This window comes from Glandiceps talaboti, chromosome 20 (genome assembly GCF_964340395.1).
Source record: "Glandiceps talaboti chromosome 20, keGlaTala1.1, whole genome shotgun sequence".
Classification (NCBI taxonomy): domain Eukaryota; kingdom Metazoa; phylum Hemichordata; class Enteropneusta; family Spengelidae; genus Glandiceps; species Glandiceps talaboti.
The window spans coordinates 20,225,333-20,251,761 of record NC_135568.1 but is presented as its reverse complement, the minus strand read 5'-3'; the positions used below and the strand labels follow the sequence as shown (position 1 = coordinate 20,251,761).

General features: G+C 34.8%; 1 protein-coding gene across 1 annotated transcript in view; it reads right to left on the bottom strand.

Moving 5' to 3' along the window:
• Window positions 1-26,429, bottom strand: part of LOC144451069 (triple functional domain protein-like) — a 365,406-nt gene that overhangs the window by 168,318 nt on the left and 170,659 nt on the right. The window contains exon 24 of the mRNA XM_078141839.1: window positions 514-613. Within this exon, the coding sequence (XP_077997965.1) occupies window positions 514-613 (100 nt within the window). The remainder of the gene's footprint in view (window positions 1-513; window positions 614-26,429) is intronic.

Here is a 26,429-nt window from a genome sequence, read left to right as displayed (position 1 = left end):
CAATCTGTCACAAAGATGCAACATGAAGGGGGTGCAATCTGTCACAAAGATGCAACATGAAGGGGGTGCAATCTGTCACAAATATGCAACATGAAGGGGGTGCAATCTGTCACACTATCAATCAGTCTAGTCACGTTAATTAGCAATGGAGTTGACAAAATGAAAGGGGAAATTAATATCAATATCATCATATTGCAGTTACCCACAATACCTGCCATGAAAAAAAGTATGAAAAGTGAGTATGTAGCAAAGATAAGGAGAAATGAAGCCTAGATCTGTGGCCATGTTAACCAAGTACATATCAGAGAGTAGACAATGTCTACAACATCCTATACAAAATTAGCCAAACTTGAACAGACAAGCTGATCAATGTAGCTGTCAAATACTAAAATCAAACAAAGCTACCATATTCAACTATTATGGCCCTCTCAATGCTGATCAAAAATCTGAATAGCACTTCTAGTGGCCAAACTATACAATACTTTTGTCTTTTTACAAACTGGGCATACATACCTTAAACTTCCCCTCCTCTTGTTGCTAGGTGATGAGTTTTGATTCAGAGAGTATGTGCCTGTAGCTGAGCTGCCATCATTAGAAGCACATGGGTTGACCTCTGTGAAAATACAACACAAACAAACAAACAAAGAAATTAGGGAATGATGTGTCAGATCTATTCAAGACTCACATGTTGGATTGAGTGAAGTATATGTAGCATCTTACTGTATAGATAAAAGTGACAGACAAGACGACTAATCCCATTTTGTTAAGTTTAATTTAAGACATTTTGCCTGTATATAATATTTGCCATATATAGATACTATGATATAATCATACAGTCCCTGTCCAACCAGCAAGTAGTCCAACCATAGGTTATCATTCAATCAGGCTGGGGGAAGGAGGATAGTTGTGCTTAGGGTAGTCCAACCTGAGGTTATAGTTCAACCAGGCTGGGGGGGGGGGGGGGTTTAGTAGTGTTTGGGACAGTCAAACCTAAGGTTATACTCTAACAGGGAGTGGAGGGTTGTAGTGGGCAGTCCAACCTGAGGTTACAGTCCAACCAGGTGTGGTAGAATGTTCATAACTGTACATTTATCTAGACTTTGACAAAACAAGTCATACCAAGCACCAGTATACTATGACAGTATATGTAAACAAGTCATACCAAGCACCAGTATACTATGACAGTATATGTAAACAAGTTATACCAAGCACCAGTATACTATGACAGTATATGTAAACAAGTCATACCAAGCACCAGTATACTATGACAGTATATGTAAACAAGTTATACCAAGCACCAGAATACTATGACAGTATATGTAAACAAGTTATACCAAGCACCAGAATACTATGACAGTATATGTAAACAAGTCATACCAAGCACCAGCATACTATGACAGTATATGTAAACAAGTCATATCAAGCACCAGCATACTATGACAGTATATGTAAACAAGTCATACCAAGCACCAGTATACTATGACAGTATAAGTAAACAAGTCATACCAAGCACCAGTATACTGTGTAAGTAAACAAGTCATACCAAGCACCAGCATACTATGACAGTATATGTAAACAAGTCATACCAAGCACCAGCATACTATGACAGTATATGTAAACAAGTCATACCAAGCACCAGCATACTGTGTAAGTAAACAAGTCATACCAAGCACCAGCATACTATGACAGTATATGTAAACAAGTCATACCAAGCACCAGCATACTATGACAGTATATGTAAACAAGTCATATCAAGCACCAGCATACTGTGTAAGTAAACAAGTCATACCAAGCACCAGCATACTATGACAGTATATGTAAACAAGTCATACCAAGCACCAGCATACTATGACAGTATATGTAAACAAGTCATATCAAGCACCAGCATACTGTGTAAGTAAACAAGTCATACCAAGCACCAGCATACTATGACAGTATATGTAAACAAGTCATACCAAGCACCAGTATACTATGACAGTATAAGTAAACAAGTCATACCAAGCACCAGTATACTATGACAGTATAAGTAAACAAGTCATACCAAGCACCAGTATACTGTGTAAGTAAACAAGTCATACCAAGCACCAGTATACTGTGACAGTATATGTAAACAAGTCATACCAAGCACCAGTATACTATGACAGTATATGTAAACAAGTCATATCAAGCACCAGTATACTATGACAGTATATGTAAACAAGTCATACCAAGCACCAGTATACTATGACAGTATATGTAAACAAGTCATACCAAGCACCAGTATACTATGACAGTATATGTAAACAAGTCATACCAAGCACCAGTATACTATGACAGTATATGTAAACAAGTCATACCAAGCACCAGTATACTATGACAGTATATGTAAACAAGTCATACCAAGCACCAGTATACTATGACAGTATATGTAAACAAGTCATACCAAGCACCAGTATACTATGACAGTATATGTAAACAAGTCATACCAAGCACCAGTATACTATGACAGTATAAGTAAACAAGTCATACCAAGCACCAGTATACTATGACAGTATAAGTAAACAAGTCATACCAAGCACCAGTATACTGTGTAAGTAAACAAGTCATACCAAGCACCAGTATACTGTGTAAGTAAACAAGTCATATCAAGCACCAGTATACTATGACAGTATATGTAAACAAGTCATACCAAGCACCAGTATACTATGACAGTATATGTAAACAAGTCATACCAAGCACCAGTATACTATGACAGTATATGTAAACAAGTCATACCAAGCACCAGTATACTATGACAGTATAAGTAAACAAGTCATACCAAGCACCAGTATACTATGACAGTATATGTAAACAAGTCATACCAAGCACCAGTATACTATGACAGTATAAGTAAACAAGTCATACCAAGCACCAGTATACTATGACAGTATAAGTAAACAAGTCATACCAAGCACCAGAATACTATGACTGTATATGTAAACAAGTCATACCAAGCAACAGTATACTATGACAGTATATGTAAACAAGTCATATCAAGCACCAGCATACTGTGTAAGTAAACAAGTCATACCAAGCACCAGCATACTATGACAGTATATGTAAACAAGTCATACCAAGCACCAGTATACTGTGTAAGTAAACAAGTCATACCAAGCACCAGCATACTGTGACAGTATATGTAAACAAGTCATACCAAGCACCAGTATACTATGACAGTATAAGTAAACAAGTCATACCAAGCACCAGCATACTATGACAGTATATGTAAACAAGTCATACCAAGCACCAGCATACTATGACAGTATAAGTAAACAAGTCATACCAAGCACCAGCATACTATGACAGTATATGTAAACAAGTCATATCAAGCACCAGAATACTGTGACAGTATATGTAAACAAGTCATACCAAGCACCAGTATACTATGACAGTATATGTAAACAAGTCATACCAAGCACCAGTATACTATGACAGTATAAGTAAACAAGTCATATCAAGCACCAGTATACTATGACAGTATATGTAAACAAGTCATACCAAGCACCAGTATACTATGACAGTATAAGTAAACAAGTCATACCAAGCACCAGTATACTATGACTGTATATGTAAACAAGTCATACCAAGCACCAGAATACTATGACAGTATATGTAAACAAGTCATACCAAGCACCAGCATACTATGACAGTATATGTAAACAAGTCATACCAAGCACCAGTATACTGTGACAGTATATGTAAACAAGTCATACCAAGCACCAGCATACTATGACAGTATATGTAAACAAGTCATACCAAGCACCAGTATACTATGACAGTATAAGTAAACAAGTCATACCAAGCACCAGCATACTATGACAGTATATGTAAACAAGTCATACCAAGCACCAGTATACTATGACAGTATAAGTAAACAAGTCATACCAAGCACCAGTATACTATGACAGTATATGTAAACAAGTCATACCAAGCACCAGAATACTATGACAGTATATGTAAACAAGTCATACCAAGCACCAGTATACTATGACAGTATAAGTAAACAAGTCATACCAAGCACCAGTATACTATGACAGTATAAGTAAACAAGTCATACCAAGCACCAGTATACTATGACAGTATATGTAAACAAGTCATACCAAGCACCAGTATACTATGACAGTATATGTAAACAAGTCATACCAAGCACCAGTATACTATGACAGTATATGTAAACAAGTCATACCAAGCACCAGTATACTATGACAGTATAAGTAAACAAGTCATACCAAGCACCAGTATACTATGACAGTATATGTAAACAAGTCATACCAAGCACCAGTATACTATGACAGTATATGTAAACAAGTCATACCAAGCACCAGTATACTATGACAGTATATGTAAACAAGTCATACCAAGCACCAGTATACTATGACAGTATATGTAAACAAGTCATACCAAGCACCAGTATACTATGACAGTATAAGTAAACAAGTCATACCAAGCACCAGTATACTATGACAGTATAAGTAAACAAGTCATACCAAGCACCAGTATACTATGACAGTATAAGTAAACAAGTCATACCAAGCACCAGTATACTATGACAGTATAAGTAAACAAGTCATACCAAGCACCAGTATACTATGACAGTATAAGTAAACAAGTCATACCAAGCACCAGTATACTATGACAGTATATGTAAACAAGTCATACCAAGCACCAGTATACTGTGTAAGTAAACAAGTCATACCAAGCACCAGCATAATATGACAGTATAAGTAAACAAGTCATACCAAGCACCAGTATACTATGACAGTATATGTAAACAAGTCATACCAAGCACCAGAATACTATGACAGTATATGTAAACAAGTTATACCAAGCACCAGCATACTATGACAGTATAAGTAAACAAGTCATATCAAGCACCAGTATACTATGACAGTATAAGTAAACAAGTCATACCAAGCACCAGCATACTGTGTAAGTAAACAAGTCATACCAAGCACCAGCATAATGTGACAGTATAAGTATTAAAACACAATTATTGTCAATGTTAAGATCTAAAATATAGGTTGGTACCAAGTCAATACAAATGCTGACTCATAATGTAAAATAGTATCTATGTACCAGTATTAATTAATTATAGATTACTCCATTTAAAAAGTCCAGCTAACCTCAAAATTTAAAAAATCTGAAAGTTGTAAGTACAGTAAAAGTCACCTAAGAATAACTAAATCAGTCTAATAGTCCATTTCATCAAGTCCTCAGTAATGAGCCAGAGGTCAAAGGTGAGAATGGGGTCACTGTCCTAGCATGAAGTGAGAAAGATGACAGTAGTACTGAGTCTTACTACAGCTACAGTCCTAGAAATAGCACTAACCATGCATATAGTATGTAGAGGCCATGTCTACAGTCCTAGAAATAGCACTAACCATGCATATAGTATGTAGAGGACATGTCTACACAGTCCTAGAAATAGCACTAACCATGCATATAGTATGTAGAGGATATGTCTACAGTCCTAGAAATAGCACTAACTATGCATATAGTATGTAGAGGCCATGTCTACAGTCCTAGAAATAGCACTAACCATGCATATAGTATGTAGAGGACATGTCTACACAGTCCTAGAAATAGCACTAACCATGCATATAGTATGTAGAGGCCATGTCTACAGTCCTAGAAATAGCACTAACCATGCATATAGTATGTAGAGGACATGTCTACAGTCCTAGAAATAGCACTAACCATGCATATAGTATGTAGAGGCCATGTCTACAGTCCTAGAAATAGCACTAACCATGCATATAGTATGTAGAGGATATGTCTACACAGTCCTAGAAATAGCACTAACCATGCATATAGTATGTAGAGGCCATGTCTACAGTCCTAGAAATAGCACTAACTATGCATATAGTATGTAGAGGCCATGTCTACAGTCCTAGAAATAGCACTAACCATGCATATAGTATGTAGAGGATATGTCTACAGTCCTAGAAACAGCACTAACCATGCATATAGTATGTAGAGGACATGTCTACACAGTCCTAGAAATAGCACTAACCATGCATATAGTATGTAGAGGCCATGTCTACAGTCCTAGAAACAGCACTAACCATGCATATAGTATGTAGAGGCCATGTCTACAGTCCTAGAAATAGCACTAACCATGCATATAGTATGTAGAGGCCATGTCTACAGTCCTAGAAATAGCACTAACCATGCATATAGTATGTAGAGGCCATGTCTACAAATAGTAACAACTCAAGGTCACATTAGGTGTCAATTTCATAAAAACACATCATGACAATTTCAAGTCACACAGCTCTTCACAAAATTAATTTCAAACTTCAATTTCTTTCTCAGCATCATTTCAGTTCTTAATCCTGTAATTCAGGACTCAATTCAAACAATTGTCTCTCCCTTCTCAACCCGTACACCGTCTGTAGATGGAGTAATTGTCTCTCCCTTCTCAACTAGTATCCTGTCTGCAAGCAGGACTATTCAGTTCTCAAATGGAGATCTAACTAAAACCAGGGTTCGTACACTTAAAGCAAAACAAAATTCCAGGACTTTCCAGGGGTTTTTCGTCAGTTTTCCAGGGGTATTCATATTGATTTTGGACATTTTCCAGGGGTGTTGACACTAAAGTATATTTTTTGAATGACATCTAATTGTCTGATGTGGATGAGAAAAATCAACAACAGTTCCCATAATATGTCACAAAACATTTTAAAGACAATCGACACTATACAAGATATTGGTTTCAAAACCACGTTTACACGCTAAGATTAACGGAGAAACCTCTGTCCTACCCCCTAAGTAGCCGTTTCGTCAAGTTGGTGCATTGATCGTGTAAGATTGAGTCGCAGCATTCGTCAGTCTAATTCAGACATATCCAGAAAAATAAATCAAAAACTAAAGTTTGTCCTCGTTATTGTATGGTTTGATGTTACTAGATTTATAAGCCACCTAAAATAATTTTTTTTTCTTCAAAATTTTGAATAAAAACGTCATTTACGTAACGAAATTTCGAGCTATGAATAACTGAATACATTCATCGCTTGCGTCTCGATGTTTATGTACGGATGCCACGAGTTGCGGAACATCGCGATTTCAACTTAACTTGACCATTGACGAATGTTACTGTACCGACAACATAAAACAGTAGTTATTCTTTTAGAACATGTAACACAAATACCCATTTATCGACGAAATAAAAGTCACAACTGTACTTCCACAACCCGGAAATTCAACTGCACTTCTCTAGGCCCCAGCCCTATCTTGTAGTATCAGTCGACTAGTGCGCCGAACTTGTAACAATTTCTAATCGAGGTTGATGATGCGTTGATACTCGCTACAGTGTTACGATAATCTTGTTAACAGACCTACTGTACATGCTTGGAGGATAATTCCTCCAAGGTACATGTTACCCCGGCGCGGCCGGGACTGTTACAATATCATGTCCCTGAAATGACGACGGGGAGATGTATGGAGTAGCAATATATGCAAGATCAAAAGAAACACTGCGGCGCCCATTCAACTAATAGGCACGGTCTGTGGGGCAAAGTGTCTCGTGGAACGATCGCTTGACTGTCTGGGTTCAATCGGCGTGGCGAAAGACTTTGAAAATATTTTCGCAATTTCACATTTACGAGATTCAGAATCATATGAATGGGTGGCTCGAGCACAGACATGACGATCGTCAATATTAATTGATCGATTATACATGATCATTTTCCAGGGTTTTCCAGGGGTAGGGCGCATTTTTCCAGGGTTTTCCAGGGCTTTCCAGGGAGGGTTTGAAATTCCAGGGTTTTCCAGGGTTTTCCAGGACCGTGCGAACCCTGTAAAACTTCTTGTATTAAATTCAACTAGAAATTGTTTCTACAAATACACATTCCTTCATGTGTATTTTAATACAAAATTAATCTTGTCTTTATTTTTCAAAAACAAAAACACTAACAATTATGTCCGTAACTTTTGTCAAGGAAGTAAGATTTCAATCTTTGACTAATTGTCTCTCAAAATATTTATGATTTCTACATATCAACTGTTGATTCCATGGTCAATGCTATGATCATCATATCACTTGTTAAAAACATTACATACACATTAATCTTGATATGATATATACCCCAAAGTAGAAACACAATTAATTACTTTTCTAAAACCATTTTTTCTGTAGATTTCAAAATTCCTAGGTGGACATCTGTATTTGGTTGCTTTCTAGTAGTTATCTTCATCCAAAGTTATATAACACCATAAAAAAAATAGCGCCAATGGCGCTGTAGCACCACAGGGAGCTCAGGCTCAGTTAGTTTTGTTTACAAATACAAACAAACAAACAAACAAACAAAACACAAACAAATAGACAAGAAAACAAACAAACAAAAACAAACAAAATAAATCAACGAATTAGTAGATACATACATGGGTAAACGACAACAAACCAATGAACAAACAAACACTACCCCCCCCCCCCAGCCGCATTGCGCAAGGGGGGGGGGGGGGTTAGTGTGTTTGTTGTTGTTTACTCATGTATTTATTGACTCATTTGTCGGTTTATTTTGGGGTTTTTTGTTTTTGTTTGTTTGATCACTGGTTTATTTGTTTTTGTTTGTTTATTTGTGTTTTGTTTGTTTGTTTATATTTGTAAACAAAACTAACTGACCTGAGCTCCCTGTGGTAGCACAACTGAACATTTTTTTTATTAAATGTTTACCCACATGCAGACCCATGCTAGGAATGTGTTCAATTGCTGAATGATTATCCAGTTGCCTATCCAACCCAGTTGTTATCTTTGCAATATACGCGACCATTTGGCTGTTGCTATGGGCGTAGTCTTGTTGCTAGGCACATTTACATACATTTTTTGAATGTTTATTCATTTGTCTCTTAATCTCTGTAATCATTTTCGCAATATCTGTGATCATTTGGCTTTTGTCATGGGTGTAGTCTTGTTGCTAGGCAAATTTGCATACACTTTTTGAATATTTGTTCACTTGTCTAAGAATCCCTGTTATCTTTGTGAAATAAACCACCATTTGGCTTTTGCAATGGGCGTGGTCATGGTTGCTAGGGATATTTGCATACGTTAAAAAAATGTTTACTCACTTGCCTACCAGATGATATTCAACCAAAATATACTGCCATTTGGTTGTTGGCAGGGGCATGGTCATCATGGTTGCTAGGGCCAATTGTGTCAAAAATCTTTTCAAGAAAATCTGCAGAATAACACTTCTAGAAACATCTCATCAAGTTTCAGTCTCACTGACCAAGTACTTTTTGAGATATAACTTTTTGACCAAAATTCCCATTTTTACACCTAATTCGTATATCACTGATGAGATTATTATATGCTTAATACTTCATCTATACATCCCGACGTGCATCCCCATGAAATTTCAGCCCAATCTTCTCGGTAGTTTTGGAATTACAGATTTCTGACCAAAAAGACACATTTTTAGCCCTAATTTGCATATCACTGATGGGATCATCATGTCATGAACAAATCTTAATTTAAACACACTTAAAACTGTACCCTCCAAATTTCAGACTGATTTTGATTTTGATTTTAATTTTTTTGACCAAAAGTCAGCAGTTTTTGACTTAAGTTGTTTACACACACACACACACACACACACACACACACACACACACACACACACACACATACTTTGTCATGCCTATAGCACTATTGAACCTTATCAGTTCAGTTGTGCTAAAAATCAATAATCTGATGGTGCTTTGGGGATGACAATTCACATTTGAAATGATTATGTACTGCAACAGTCATAAAAATTGAAATAATTGAATTAAATTAAAATTAAAATCTGATCGAGATAATGTTCGACATCATCAAATCTTATAATTGCATATTAATTACCTCATTTGCACATTAATTACCTATGGTACTTCAAAGTTACGATTAGAATAAAAATCTAGATATGAAAACAGTTATTTGGCAGAGCTATAGAAAACAGTTATCTGGCAGAGCTACAGAAAACAGTTATCTGGCAGAGCTACAGAAAGCAGTTATCTGGCAGAGCTATAGAAAACAGTTATCTGGCAGAGCTATAGAAAACAGTTATCTGGCAGAGCTACAGAAAACAGTTATCTGGCAGAGCTACAGAAAACAGTTATCTGGCAGAGCTACAGAAAACAGTTATCTGGCAGAGCTATAGAAAATAGTTATCTGGCAGAGCTACAGAAAACAGTTATCTGGCAGAGCTATAGAAAACAGTTATCTGGCAGAGCTATAGAAAACAGTTATCTGGCAGAGCTATAAAAATAGTTATCTGGCAGAGCTATAGAAAACAGTTATCTGGCAGAGCTATAGAAAACAGTTATCTGGCAGAGCTATAGAAAACAGTTATCTGGCAGAGCTACAGAAAGCAGTTATTTGGCAGAGCTATAGAAAACAGTTATCTGGCAGAGCTACAGAAAACAGTTATCTGGCAGAGCTATAGAAAGCAGTTATCTGGCAGAGCTATAGAAAGCAGTTATCTGGCAGAGCTATAGAAAACAGTTATCTGGCAGAGCTATAGAAAACAGTTATTTGGCAGAGCTATAGAAAACAGTTATTTGGCAGAGCTAGAGAAAACAGTTATCTGGCAGAGCTATAGAAAACAGTTATTTGGCACAGCTATAGAAAACAGTTATCTGGCAGAGCTATAGAAAGCAGTTATCTGGCAGAGCTATAGAAAGCAGTTATCTGGCAGAGCTATAGAAAACAGTTATTTGGCAGAGCTATAGAAAACAGTTATTTGGCAGAGCTAGAGAAAACAGTTATCTGGCAGAGCTATAGAAAACAGTTATTTGGCACAGCTATAGAAAACAGTTATCTGGCAGAGCTATAGAAAGCAGTTATCTGGCAGAGCTATAGAAAAAGTTGGTATACAACAAAACAATGATGCTATGTTATTGTTATGGCTCATAATATGAATGGAAGGACTCACTCAGCACTGAAAAGTGCATAGTCATTTCATTATGTCTGTCATTAATTTGTACAATAAAATTGACAATAAAATCTAGTGGACAGAAAATTTATCTTTCTATATGACAAGAATTACTCCAACAGTTCATTTCTGGTAAGAGATCTTATTTATTACATTTTGTCCAGAGTGTTACTTTTTATTTCAATCAAATTAATACTACGCTTAGTAGCCTTTATATCTTTCATGTTACTTGCCAAAAAACACCACCACAAAAAGTTTGCAATTGTTTGTCAGGTGAAACAAGTCATTGAGAATGACATTATCCCCGCTATGATTGGGTTTTAGGGAATTATCACTACTCTGATCACGCAACAACACTTGTGAACCTAAATCAAACAGACTTAGATATGTTGTGTCTGCTTGTTGGACATGGAACATGCCTACAACAATAAAGGATGGGTCGGGTATGGGGGATCGTATCACGACGAAAATGTATATGCACATCACTGTCCTAATACCTACTTTGAATGAGATCTGTTCAAGCATGTCTGAGTTATGGCTTTAGACAGGGAAAATTTGCAAACAAAATGGCTGCTAGGTGGCCATATTGGATCGTATCATGAAACAAATTAACGTGCATATGTATGCCATTGTATGTTGCCACTGTACCAAGTTTGGAAAAAATCGGTCCAGGCATCTCCAAGAAATGGCTGCGGACAGACGGACAGATGGACGGACTCACGGACAGACGGAACCCAATCCATAAGTCCCCATCCCGGACTTTGTCCGGCGGGGACTAATTAATGAAGTAGTCATTCTGCATCATACTCATTGACATCTGTTTAATTTCTCATGGAAAGTTACATGTAATACTTGATGAATTGAACAAAGGGTGACCTCATTCAAGTACTGTTGCTAGGTAACCAAATATATTCTGTTTTATGATGACCTGTAAATAAGAAATGGGTCAGATAAGGACACCCAACCCCATGTCTGATTTATCAAGTGTGACACAGCAGCTGTTAACAGAAACTAATAATATTTTATACTAACTTAATTATTGTCAGTGGTTTGCTGTATCCACTCATAATCAGCCTAGCATAGTTACACCATAGATAGAGTTGTCAATGTATAAAAAAGAAGAAGATAAGTGGCCATATGGATGAGGATTGGCTATTTATTTTGTATTTTTAATTTTTAAGATGTTATTATGGCATCCTACATGAAAAATCAATGTAACACAACAGTGACAAAGTCCTTGTTTGTAACTCAATAAGTTGCAGAAGATTAATAAATAATGTAAATGTTTGTTATTGTTTGTATAATGACAACATTTTTAAACACATTTTTTTTTAGCTTTTTGCAATGTAGAGTTACAAACATGTAGACTCTTTTAGTGTTGTTTCACATTGATTTTTCAAAAGTAGGAAGCCATGATAACATTATTGTATAAATTAAAAATCAAGTTATAGTTATTATATTATAACTATGTACAGTGATTACTTGCATCACAGTTAGTCTAGTGCTATATTTCATCCAATCTCAACATCTCTCTTTATGAATACCATGTTGGCATTCAGACTACATCATAATACATATGCTAGTGAGCATATAAGTTAATATTTTTACAAAGTTTGTCAGGGCAACATTGTTGTCTTCACAACAAAAAATGGCTGCCGTGGCAATTATTCAGCATAGTGAAGTAAGTTGACTAGATGTGACTAGACATGTTATAAGAAACAGCCACCTAGTACTAACCACTTTCAAGATAATAAACCACTAAATAATTTGTCACATTTAGTGAACTCACTGAAAAAATGATCAAGACACATACCATAGACACAATTCAAAACCAGTTGAAATCAGTGTCACATGTTTGGAGTCTTGATAATGATTGATAGGTTTGATCTTTGTGACACATCACTGATTGGATAGCATCCCAGCTTTGTCTATTCTAACCTTTGACCTTCAACTCATCTAACCTTTGACCTTTCAACTCATCTACCTACACCTCTTGATCTTTTTAAAACCTTGTTACTTCTCCTCCTCCTCCTAAACTTTTGGACCAAAGTCATTGCTTTTTCTTAATTTTCATGTAAATGTCACCTTCCCTAGGATCAAAGGTATCACTTTTAAAAATAGTTTCATATCATATTTGTGTCAACACTTGTTGAAGAGTTTTCATAAACAACATTTTCCTTAAAAATCCAATAAATTTCAAGCATATTCATAGCAACTTAGCAAGGATGTGTTAGTAGCAGGAACAACATAAAACTAAAATGTGAATCAACAGTCAGGATATCTGTTGGATATTTTACACATCAACATGGAATAGTTAGGTTTGTAGGATATTTTACACATCAACACAGAATAGTTAGGTTTGTAGGATATTTTACACATCAACATGGAATAGTTAGGTTTGTAGGATATTTTACAAGTCAACATGGAATAGTTGGGTTTGTAGGATATTTTACACATCAACATGGAATAGTTAGGTTTGTAGGATATTTTACAAGTCAACATGGAATAGTTGGGTTTGTAGGATATTTTGACACTATATAAATAGCTTGTTACGCCACAAAACATTTCATTTTACCTGAAAACAATGTCATCTAAAAATAGTCACATGACTTAAGACTTTACAAATTCCAAACATCACAAGACTTTTTCATGAGAATAAGAACATTGCAGACAGTGAACAATGCATATTATTGGAATTGTGTATAATACACTTATTGGAGTTGTGTATAATACACTTATTAGAATTGTGTATAATACACTTATTGGAATTGTGTATAATACACTTATTGGAGTTGTGTATAATACACTTATTAGAGTTGTGTATAATACACTTATTGGAGTTATGTATAATACACTTATTAGAGTTATGTATAATACACTTATTGGAGTTGTGTATAATACACTTATTGGAATTGTGTATAATACACTTATTGGAGTTGTGTATAATACACTTATTAGAGTTGTGTATAATACACTTATTGGAATTGTGTATAATACACTTATTGGAGTTGTGTATAATACATTTATTGGAGTTGTGTATAATACACTTATTGGAATTGTGTATAATACACTTATTGGAGTTGTGTATAATACACTTATTGGAGTTATGTATAATACACTTATTGGAGTTGTGTATAATACACTTATTGGAATTGTGTATAATACACTTATTAGAGTTATGTATAATACACTTATTGGAGTTGTGTATAATACACTTATTGGAATTGTGTATAATACACTTATTGGAGTTGTGTATAATATACTTATTGGAGTTGTGTATAATACACTTATTGGAGTTGTGTATAATACACTTATTGGAATTGTGTATAATACACCTATTAGAATTGTGTATAATACACTTATTAGAGTTGTGTATAATACACTTATTGGAGTTGTGTATAATACACTTATTGGAATTGTGTATAGTACACTTATTGGAATTGTGTATAATACACTTATTGGAGTTGTGTATAGTACACTTATTGGAATTGTGTATAGTACACTTATTGGAGTTGTGTATAATACACTTATTGGAATTGTGTACAATACACTTATTGGAATTGTGTATAATACACTTATTAGAGTTGTGTATAATACACTTATTGGAGTTGTGTATAATACACTTATTGGAGTTGTGTATAATACACTTATTGGAGTTGTGTATAATACACTTATTGGAGTTGTGTATAATACACTTATTGGAGTTGTGTATAATACACTTATTAGAGTTATGTATAATACACTTATTAGAGTTGTGTATAATACACTTATTGGAATTGTGTATAATACACTTATTGGAGTTATGTATAATACACTTATTAGAGTTATGTATAATACACTTATTAGAGTTGTGTATAATACACTTATTGGAATTGTGTATAATACACTTATTGGAGTTATGTATAATACACTTATTGGAGTTATGTATAATACACTTATTAGAGTTATGTATAATACACTTATTAGAGTTGTGTATAATACACTTATTGGAACTGTGTATAATACACTTATTGGAATTGTGTATAATACACTTATTAGAGTTATGTATAATACACTTATTGGAGTTGTGTATAATACACTTATTGGAGTTGTGTATAATACACTTATTGGAATTGTGTATAATACACTTATTGGAGTTGTGTATAATACACTTATTGGAGTTGTGTATAATACACTTATTGGAGTTGTGTATAATACACTTATTGGAGTTGTGTATAATACACTTATTGGAGTTGTGTATAATACACTTATTGGAGTTGTGTATAATACACTTATTGGAGTTGTGTATAATACACTTATTGGAATTGTGTATAATACACTTATTGGAATTGTGTATAATACACTTATTGGAGTTGTGTATAATACATTTATTGGAGTTGTGTATAATACACTTATTGGAATTGTGTATAATACACTTATTAGAGTTGTGTATAATACACTTATTGGAGTTGTGTATAATACACTTATTGGAGTTGTGTATAATACACTTATTGGAATTGTGTATAATACACTTATTGGAGTTGTGTATAATACACTTATTGGAGTTGTGTATAATACACTTATTGGAATTGTGTATAATACACTTATTGGAGTTGTGTATAATACACTTATTGGAATTGTGTATAATACACTTATTGGAATTGTGTATAATACACTTATTGGAATTGTGTATAATACACTTATTGGAATTGTGTATAATACACTTATTGGAGTTGTGTATAATACACTTATTGGAATTGTGTATAATACACTTATTGGAATTGTGTATAATACACTTATTGGAATTGTGTATAATACACTTATTGGAATTGTGTATAATACACTTATTGGAGTTGTGTATAATACACTTATTTGAACCTTTGTATGAACTTTGTTTTAACCATGCAGTGTACACACAACTCCATGTTTAACCATGCAGTGTACACACAACTCCATGTTTAACCATGCAGTGTACACAACTCCATGATTAAATGGTTGCTAGGCGGCCATATTGGATCGTATCATAAAACAAATTGGCGTGCATATGTATGCCATAGCATGTTGCCCCTGTACCAAGTTTGAAAAAAATCGGTCCAGGCATCTCCAAGAAACGGCTGCGGACGGACAGACGGATGGACGCACGGATGCACGGACAGACGGAACCCAATCCATAAGTCCCCGTTCTGGACTTCGTCCGCGGGGACTAACCATGCAGTGTACACACCTGCATGTTTAACCATGCAGTGTACATAACTCCATGTTTAACCATGCAGTGTACATAACTCCATGTTTAACCATGCAGTGTACACATAACTCCATGTTTAACCATGCAGTGTACACACAACTCCATGTTTAACCATGCAGTGTACACACAACTCCATGTTTAACCATGCAGTGCACACAACTCCATGTTTAACCATGCAGTGTACACAACTCAATGTTTAACTATGCAATGTACACAACTCCATGTTTAACCATGCACAGTGTACACAACAAACCTAACTCACTATATCACAACAAACCTAACTCACCATATCACAAACCTAACTCATAATATCATAAACCTAACTCACTATATCACAACAAACCTAACTCACCATATCACAAACCTAACTCATAATATCATAAACCTAACTTACCATATCACAACAAACCTATGTCAACTATATGGTTACACACTGTCTACATTAGTTATGACAACTATATAGTTACACACTGTCTACATTAGTTATGTCAACTATAGTTACACACTGTCTACATTAGTTATGTCATCTATATAGTTACACACTGTCTACATTAGTTATGACAACTATATAGTTACACACTGTCTACATTAGTTATGTCATCTATATAGTTACACACTGTCTACATTAGTTATGTCAACTATAGTTACACACTGTCTACATTAGTTATGTCAACTATATAGTTACACACTGTCTACATTAGTTATGTCATCTATATAGTTACACACTGTCTACATTAGTTATGTCAACTATATAGTTACACACTGTCTACATTAGTTATGTCATCTATATAGTTACACACTGTCTACATTAGTTATGACAACTATATAGTTACACACTGTCTACATTAGTTATGACAACTATATAGTTACACACTGTCTACATTAGTTATGTCAACTATAGCTACACTGTCTACATTACAGTTATGTCAACTATATAGTTACACACTGTCTACATTAGTTATGTCAACTATAGCTACACTGTCTACATTAGTTATGTCAACTATATAGTTACACACTGTCTACATTAGTTATGTCATCTATATAGTTACACACTGTCTACATTAGTTATGTCAACTATATAGTTACACACTGTCTACATTAGTTATGTCATCTATATAGTTACACACTGTCTACATTAGTTATGACAACTATATAGTTACACACTGTCTACATTAGTTATGTCAACTATATAGTTACACACTGTCTACATTAGTTATGACAACTATATAGTTACACACTGTCTACATTAGTTATGTCATCTATATAGTTACACACTGTCTACATTAGTTATGTCAACTATAGTTACACACTGTCTACATTAGTTATGACAACTATATAGTTACACACTGTCTACATTAGTTATGACAACTATATAGTTACACACTGTCTACATTAGTTATGTCATCTATAGTTACACACTGTCTACATTAGTTATGACAACTATATAGTTACACACTGTCTACATTAGTTATGACAACTATATAGTTACACACTGTCTACATTAGTTATGTCATCTATATAGTTACACACTGTCTACATTAGTTATGACAACTATATAGTTACACACTGTCTACATTAGTTATGACAACTATAGTTACACACTGTCTACATTAGTTATGTCAACTATATAGTTACACACTGTCTACATTAGTTATGTCATCTATAGTTACACACTGTCTACATTAGTTATGACAACTATATAGTTACACACTGTCTACATTAGTTATGACAACTATATAGTTACACACTGTCTACATTAGTTATGTCATCTATATAGTTACACACTGTCTACATTAGTTATGACAACTATATAGTTACACACTGTCTACATTAGTTATGTCATCTATATAGTTACACACTGTCTACATTAGTTATGTCATCTATATAGTTACACACTGTCTACATTAGTTATGACAACTATATAGTTACACACTGTCTACATTACAGTTATGTCAACTATAGTTACACACTGTCTACATTAGTTATGACAACTATATAGTTACACACTGTCTACATTAGTTATGTCAACTATAGTTACACACTGTCTACATTACAGTTATGTCAACAATAGTTATACACTGTCTACATTACAGTTATGTCAACTATAGTTACACACTGTCTACATTAGTTATGACAACTATATAGTTACACACTGTCTACATTAGTTATGACAACTATATAGTTACACACTGTCTACATTAGTTATGTCAACTATATAGTTACACACTGTCTACATTAGTTATGACAACTATATAGTTACACACTGTCTACATTAGTTATGTCATCTATATAGTTACACACTGTCTACATTAGTTATGTCAACTATATAGTTACACACTGTCTACATTAGTTATGACAACTATATAGTTACACACTGTCTACATTAGTTATGTCATCTATATAGTTACACACTGTCTACATTAGTTATGTCATCTATATAGTTACACACTGTCTACATTAGTTATGTCAACTATATAGTTACACACTGTCTACATTAGTTATGACAACTATATAGTTACACACTGTCTACATTAGTTATGACAACTATATAGTTACACACTGTCTACATTAGTTATGTCATCTATATAGTTACACACTGTCTACATTAGTTATGTCAACTATATAGTTACACACTGTCTACATTAGTTATGTCATCTATATAGTTACACACTGTCTACATTAGTTATGTCAACTATATAGTTACACACTGTCTACATTAGTTATGTCATCTATATAGTTACACACTGTCTACATTAGTTATGTCATCTATATAGTTACACACTGTCTACATTAGTTATGTCATCTATATAGTTACACACTGTCTACATTAGTTATGTCATCTATATAGTTACACACTGTCTACATTAGTTATGTCAACTATATAGTTACACACTGTCTACATTAGTTATGTCATCTATATAGTTACACACTGTCTACATTAGTTATGACAACTATATAGTTACACACTGTCTACATTACAGTTATGTCAACTATAGTTACACACTGTCTACATTAGTTATGACAACTATATAGTTACACACTGTCTACATTAGTTATGTCAACTATAGTTACACACTGTCTACATTACAGTTATGTCAACTATAGTTACACACTGTCTACATTAGTTATGACAACTATATAGTTACACACTGTCTACATTAGTTATGACAACTATATAGTTACACACTGTCTACATTAGTTATGTCATCTATATAGTTACACACTGTCTACATTAGTTATGTCAACTATATAGTTACACACTGTCTACATTAGTTATGACAACTATAGTTACACACTGTCTACATTAGTTATGTCATCTATATAGTTACACTGTCTACATTAGTTATGACAACTATAGTTACACACTGTCTACATTAGTTATGTCATCTAATGATCTATATAGTTACACACTGTCTACATTAGTTATGTCAACTATAGTTACACACTGTCTACATTAGTTATGTCAACTATAGTTACACACTGTCTACATTAGTTATGTCAACTATAGTTACACACTGTCTACATTAGTTATGTCAACTATAGTTACTGTCTACATTACAGTTATGTCAACTATAGTTACACACTGTCTACATTAGTTATGTCAACTATAGTTACTGTCTACATTACAGTTATGTCAACTATAGTTATACACTGTCTACATTACAGTTATATCAACTATATAGTTACACACTGTCTACATTACAGTTATATCAACTATATAGTTATACACTGTCTACATTACAGTTATATCAACTATTCTTACACTGTCTACATTAGTTACATCAACTATATAGTTATACACTGTCTACATTACAGTTATGTCAACTATAGCTACACTGTCTACATTACAGTTATGTCAACTATAGTTATACACTGTCTACATTACAGTTATATCAACTATATAGTTACACACTGTCTACATTACAGTTATATCAACTATATAGTTACACACTGTCTACATTAGTTATGTCAACTATATAGTTATACACTGTCTACATTACAACTACATCAACTATATAGTTACACACTGTCTACATTACAGTTATATCAAGTATATATATACACACTGTCTACATTACAGTTATATCAACTATAGTTATACACTGTCTACATTACAGTTATATCAACTATATAGTTACACACTGTCTACATTAGTTATGTCAACTATAGTTACACTGTCTACATTAGTTATGTCAACTATAGTTATACACTGTCTACATTACAGTTATGTCAACTATAGTTACACACTGTCTACATTACAGTTATGTCAACTATAGTTACACACTGTCTACATTAGTTATGTCAACTATAGTTACACTGTCTACATTAGTTATGTCAACTATAGTTATACACTGTCTACATTACAGTTATATCAACTATAGTTACACTGTCTACATTACAGTTATATCAACTATAGTTACACACTGTCTACATTAGTTATGTCAACTATAGTTACACACTGTCTACATTACAGTTATATCAACTATAGTTACACACTGTCTACATTAGTTATGTCAACTATAGTTACACACTGTCTACATTACAGTTATGTCAACTATAGTTATACACTGTCTACATTACAGTTATATCAACTATAGTTACACACTGTCTACATTACACCTATGTAACTTCTTGGAAAAAGTTCATTTGTAGTCAGTTATAAGTAGTTCCAAACTTCAAACCCGAAAAAATATGTCAAATATGTCGGTTGGGTTGGGAGGTGGCAAATAGGTTAGCTGTACCCTAAAACCAAATAAATATGACTGGAAAGAGGGTTGGGTGGTAATGTTGTTGTGGAGTAGGGTTGGCCGCTAAACACCTTTCTATTCTGATTGTTGCCATGGCTACATTACACTAATATTATGTTGACTAACTATATTGAATGATTTGAACCTTCCCAACTTCCAAACATACTGTACAGTACATGCACTATGACACATTATTGGATATCATTATCAAAATAAATATTTCCTACATCATTCAAAGTAATTGTTTATCCATAAGTTAGCATAACCATCAAAGTAGGTTCTGGTACTGCTAAAATTTGACAATATAAGGATCAATGGAGGCAACGTATGTGAAATCATTCAACACACAATAATATAAAGTATAAAATGATTACATCTAAATGTATTCAACTTTAGTTCACATAACACACGCATATATACTATTGAGTGACGACCAACTTTACACATCTTTTGACCCTTGAAAAGATGAGGTTTATGTTTTGCAAAAATGTGGTAAACTCATTTTTGGATGGTTGTAAAAGTCCTTGAAAAGCTAAATAAGTGGTCAGGGTCAAGACCTTTCAGACCTGCTGTCCTACTACTGTAGTCAATAAAAATTGTTTTGTATTAAACTACAAATAGCAATGTATAACCTTGTGGAGTTGACTCACATATCTTTTTGAGAGGCTGTTTGCATTAACTGAATTGCATTTCTTTTCTTTGATTCAGTAATGCTGTTTCGGAATGAATTTTCAATTTAAAAATTTTAAACTTTCCTTATGACCTATTTCAGTGGTGGGGAGAAAAACAATGTTTTAGATACCCTGCTTTTAATATGAGTCTCTCCTCCTCCAAACAATGTTTTAGATACCCTGCTTTTAATACAAGTCTCTCCTCCTCCAAATCATGTTTTAGATACCCTGCTTTTAATACGAGTCTCTCCTCCTCCAAATCATATTTTAGATACCCTGCTTTTAATACGAGTCTCTCCTCCTCCAAATCATGTTTTAGATACCCTGCTTTTAATATGAGTCTCTCCTCCTCCAAATCATATTTTAGATACCCTGCTTTTAATACGAGTCTCTCCTCCTCCAAATCATGTTTTAGATACCCTGCTTTTAATATGAGTCTCTCCTCCTCCAAACATTGTTTTAGATACCCTGCTTTTAATATGAGTCTCTCCTCCTCCAAATCATGTTTTAGATACCCTGCTTTTAATACGAGTCTCTCCTCCTCCAAACATTGTTTTAGATACCCTACTTTTAATATGAGTCTCTCCTCCTCCAAACATTGTTTTAGATACCCTGCTTTTAATATGAGTCTCTCCTCCTCCAAACATTGTTTTAGATACCCTGCTTTTAATATGAGTCTCTCCTCCTCCAAACAATGTTTTAGATACCCTGCTTTTAATACGAGTCTCTCCTCCTCCAAACAATGTTTTAGATACCCTGCTTTTAATACGAGTCTCTCCTCCTCCAAACATTGTTTTAGATACCCTGCTTTTAATACGAGTCTCTCCTCCTCCAAACAATGTTTTAGATACCCTGCTTTTAATATGAGTCTCTCCTCCTCCAAACAATGTTTTAGATACCCTGCTTTTAATACGAGTCTCTCCTCCTCCAAACAATGTTTTAGATACCCTGCTTTTAATACGAGTCTCTCCTCCTCCAAACAATGTTTTAGATACCCTGCTTTTAATACAAGTCTCTCCTCCTCCAAACAATGTTTTAGATACCCTGCTTTTAATATGAGTCTCTCCTCCTCCAAATCATGTTTTAGATACCCTGCTTTTAATACGAGTCTCTCCTCCTCCAAACAATGTTTTAGATACCCTGCTTTTAATACGAGTCTCTCCTCCTCCAAACAATGTTTTAGATACCCTGCTTTTAATACAAGTCTCTCCTCCTCCAAACAATGTTTTAGATACCCTGCTTTTAATATGAGTCTCTCCTCCTCCAAATCATGTTTTAGATACCCTGCTTTTAATACGAGTCTCTCCTCCTCCAAACATTGTTTTAGATACCCTGCTTTTAATACGAGTCTCTCCTCCTCCAAACAATGTTTTAGATACCCTGCTTTTAATACGAGTCTCTCCTCCTCCAAATCATATTTTAGATACCCTGCTTTTAATACAAGTCTCTCCTCTTCCAAACAATGTTTTAGATACCCTGCTTTTAATATGAGTCTCTCCTCCTCCAAATCATGTTTTAGATACCCTGCTTTTAATACGAGTCTCTCCTCCTCCAAATCATGTTTTAGATACCCTGCTTTTAATATGAGTCTCTCCTCCTCCAAACAATGTTTTAGATACCCTGCTTTTAATACGAGTCTCTCCTCCTCCAAACATTGTTTTAGATACCCTGCTTTTAATATGAGTCTCTCCTCCTCCAAACAATGTTTTAGATACCCTGCTTTTAATACGAGTCTCTCCTCCTCCAAATCATGTTTTAGATACCCTGCTTTTAATACGAGTCTCTCCTCCTCCAAATCATGTTTTAGATACCCTGCTTTTAATATGAGTCTCTCCTCCTCCAAATCATGTTTTAGATACCCTGCTTTTAATATGAGTCTCTCCTCCTCCAAATCATGTTTTAGATACCCTGCTTTTAATACGAGTCTCTCCTCCTCCAAACAATGTTTTAGATACCCTGCTTTTAATATGAGTCTCTCCTCCTCCAAACAATGTTTTAGATACCCTGCTTTTAATACAAGTCTCTCCTCCTCCAAACAATGTTTTAGATACCCTGCTTTTAATATGAGTCTCTCCTCCTCCAAACAATGTTTTAGATACCCTGCTTTTAATACAAGTCTCTCCTCCTCCAAACAATGTTTTAGATACCCTGCTTTTAATACGAGTCTCTCCTCCTCCAAACAATGTTTTAGATACCCTGCTTTTAATACAAGTCTCTCCTCCACCAAACAATGTTTTAGATACCCTGCTTTTAATATGAGTCTCTCCTCCTCCAAACAATGTTTTAGATACCCTGCTTTTAATACAAGTCTCTCCTTCTCCAAATCATGTTTTAGATACCCTGCTTTTAATATGAGTCTCTCCTCCTCCAAACAATGTTTTAGATACCCTGCTTTTAATACAGGTCTCTCCTCCTCCAAACATTGTTTTAGATACCCTGCTTTTAATACGAGTCTCTCCTCCTCCAAACAATGTTTTAGATACCCTGCTTTTAATACGAGTCTCTCCTCCTCCAAACAATGTTTTAGATACCCTGCTTTTAATACAAGTCTCTCCTCCTCCAAACAATGTTTTAGATACCCTGCTTTTAATATGAGTCTCTCCTCCTCCAAATCATGTTTTAGATACCCTGCTTTTAATATGAGTCTCTCCTCCTCCAAACAATGTTTTAGATACCCTGCTTTTAATATGAGTCTCTCCTCCTCCAAATCATGTTTTAGATACCCTGCTTTTAATACGAGTCTCTCCTCCTCCAAATCATGTTTTAGATACCCTGCTTTTAATACGAGTCTCTCCTCCTCCAAATCATGTTTTAGATACCCTGCTTTTAATATGAGTCTCTCCTCCTCCAAATCATGTTTTAGATACCCTGCTTTTAATATGAGTCTCTCCTCCTCCAAATCATGTTTTAGATACCCTGCTTTTAATACGAGTCTCTCCTCCTCCAAACATTGTTTTAGATACCCTACTTTTAATACGAGTCTCTCCTCCTCCAAATCATGTTTTAGATACCCTGCTTTTAATACGAGTCTCTCCTCCTCCAAATCATGTTTTAGATACCCTGCTTTTAATACGAGTCTCTCCTCCTCCAAATCATGTTTTAGATACCCTGCTTTTAATATGAGTCTCTCCTCCTCCAAATCATGTTTTAGATACCCTGCTTTTAATACGAGTCTCTCCTCCTCCAAACAATGTTTTAGATACCCTGCTTTTAATACGAGTCTCTCCTCCTCCAAACAATGTTTTAGATACCCTGCTTTTAATACGAGTCTCTCCTCCTCCAAATCATGTTTTAGATACCCTGCTTTTAATACGAGTCTCTCCTCCTCCAAACAATGTTTTAGATACCCTGCTTTTAATACGAGTCTCTCCTCCTCCAAATCATATTTTAGATACCCTGCTTTTAATATGAGTCTCTCCTCCTCCAAACAATGTTTTAGATACCCTGCTTTTAATATGAGTCTCTCCTCCTCCAAACAATGTTTTAGATACCCTGCTTTTAATACAAGTCTCTCCTCCTCCAAACAATGTTTTAGATACCCTGCTTTTAATACGAGTCTCTCCTCCTCCAAACAATGTTTTAGATACCCTGCTTTTAATACAAGTCTCTCCTCCTCCAAACAATGTTTTAGATACCCTACTTTTAATACGAGTCTCTCCTCCTCCAAACAATGTTTTAGATACCCTGCTTTTAATACGAGTCTCTCCTCCTCCAAATCATGTTTTAGATACCCTGCTTTTAATATGAGTCTCTCCTCCTCCAAACATTGTTTTAGATACCCTGCTTTTAATACGAGTCTCTCCTCCTCCAAATCATGTTTTAGATACCCTGCTTTTAATACGAGTCTCTCCTCCTCCAAATCATGTTTTAGATACCCTGCTTTTAATACAAGTCTCTCCTCCTCCAAACAATGTTTTAGATACCCTGCTTTTAATACGAGTCTCTCCTCCTCCAAACAATGTTTTAGATACCCTGCTTTTAATATGAGTCTCTCCTCCACCAAACAATGTTTTAGATACCCTGCTTTTAATATGAGTCTCTCCTCCTCCAAATCATGTTTTAGATACCCTGCTTTTAATACAAGTCTCTCCTCCTCCAAACAATGTTTTAGATACCCTGCTTTTAATACGAGTCTCTCCTCCTCCAAACAATGTTTTAGATACCCTGCTTTTAATATGAGTCTCTCCTCCACCAAACAATGTTTTAGATACCCTGCTTTTAATATGAGTCTCTCCTCCTCCAAATCATGTTTTAGATACCCTGCTTTTAATACAAGTCTCTCCTCCTCCAAACAATGTTTTAGATACCCTGCTTTTAATACGAGTCTCTCCTCCTCCAAACAATGTTTTAGATACCCTGCTTTTAATATGAGTCTCTCCTCCTCCAAATCATGTTTTAGATACCCTGCTTTTAATACAAGTCTCTCCTCCTCCAAACAATGTTTTAGATACCCTGCTTTTAATACAAGTCTCTCCTCCTCCAAACAATGTTTTAGATACCCTGCTTTTAATACGAGTCTCTCCTCCTCCAAATCATGTTTTAGATACCCTGCTTTTAATACGAGTCTCTCCTCCTCCAAATCATGTTTTAGATACCCTGCTTTTAATACGAGTCTCTCCTCCTCCAAACAATGTTTTAGATACCCTGCTTTTAATATGAGTCTCTCCTTCTCCAAACAATGTTTTAGATACCCTGCTTTTAATACAAGTCTCTCCTCCTCCAAACAATGTTTTAGATACCCTGCTTTTAATACGAGTCTCTCCTCCTCCAAATCATGTTTTAGATACCCTGCTTTTAATACGAGTCTCTCCTCCTCCAAACATTGTTTTAGATACCCTGCTTTTAATACGAGTCTCTC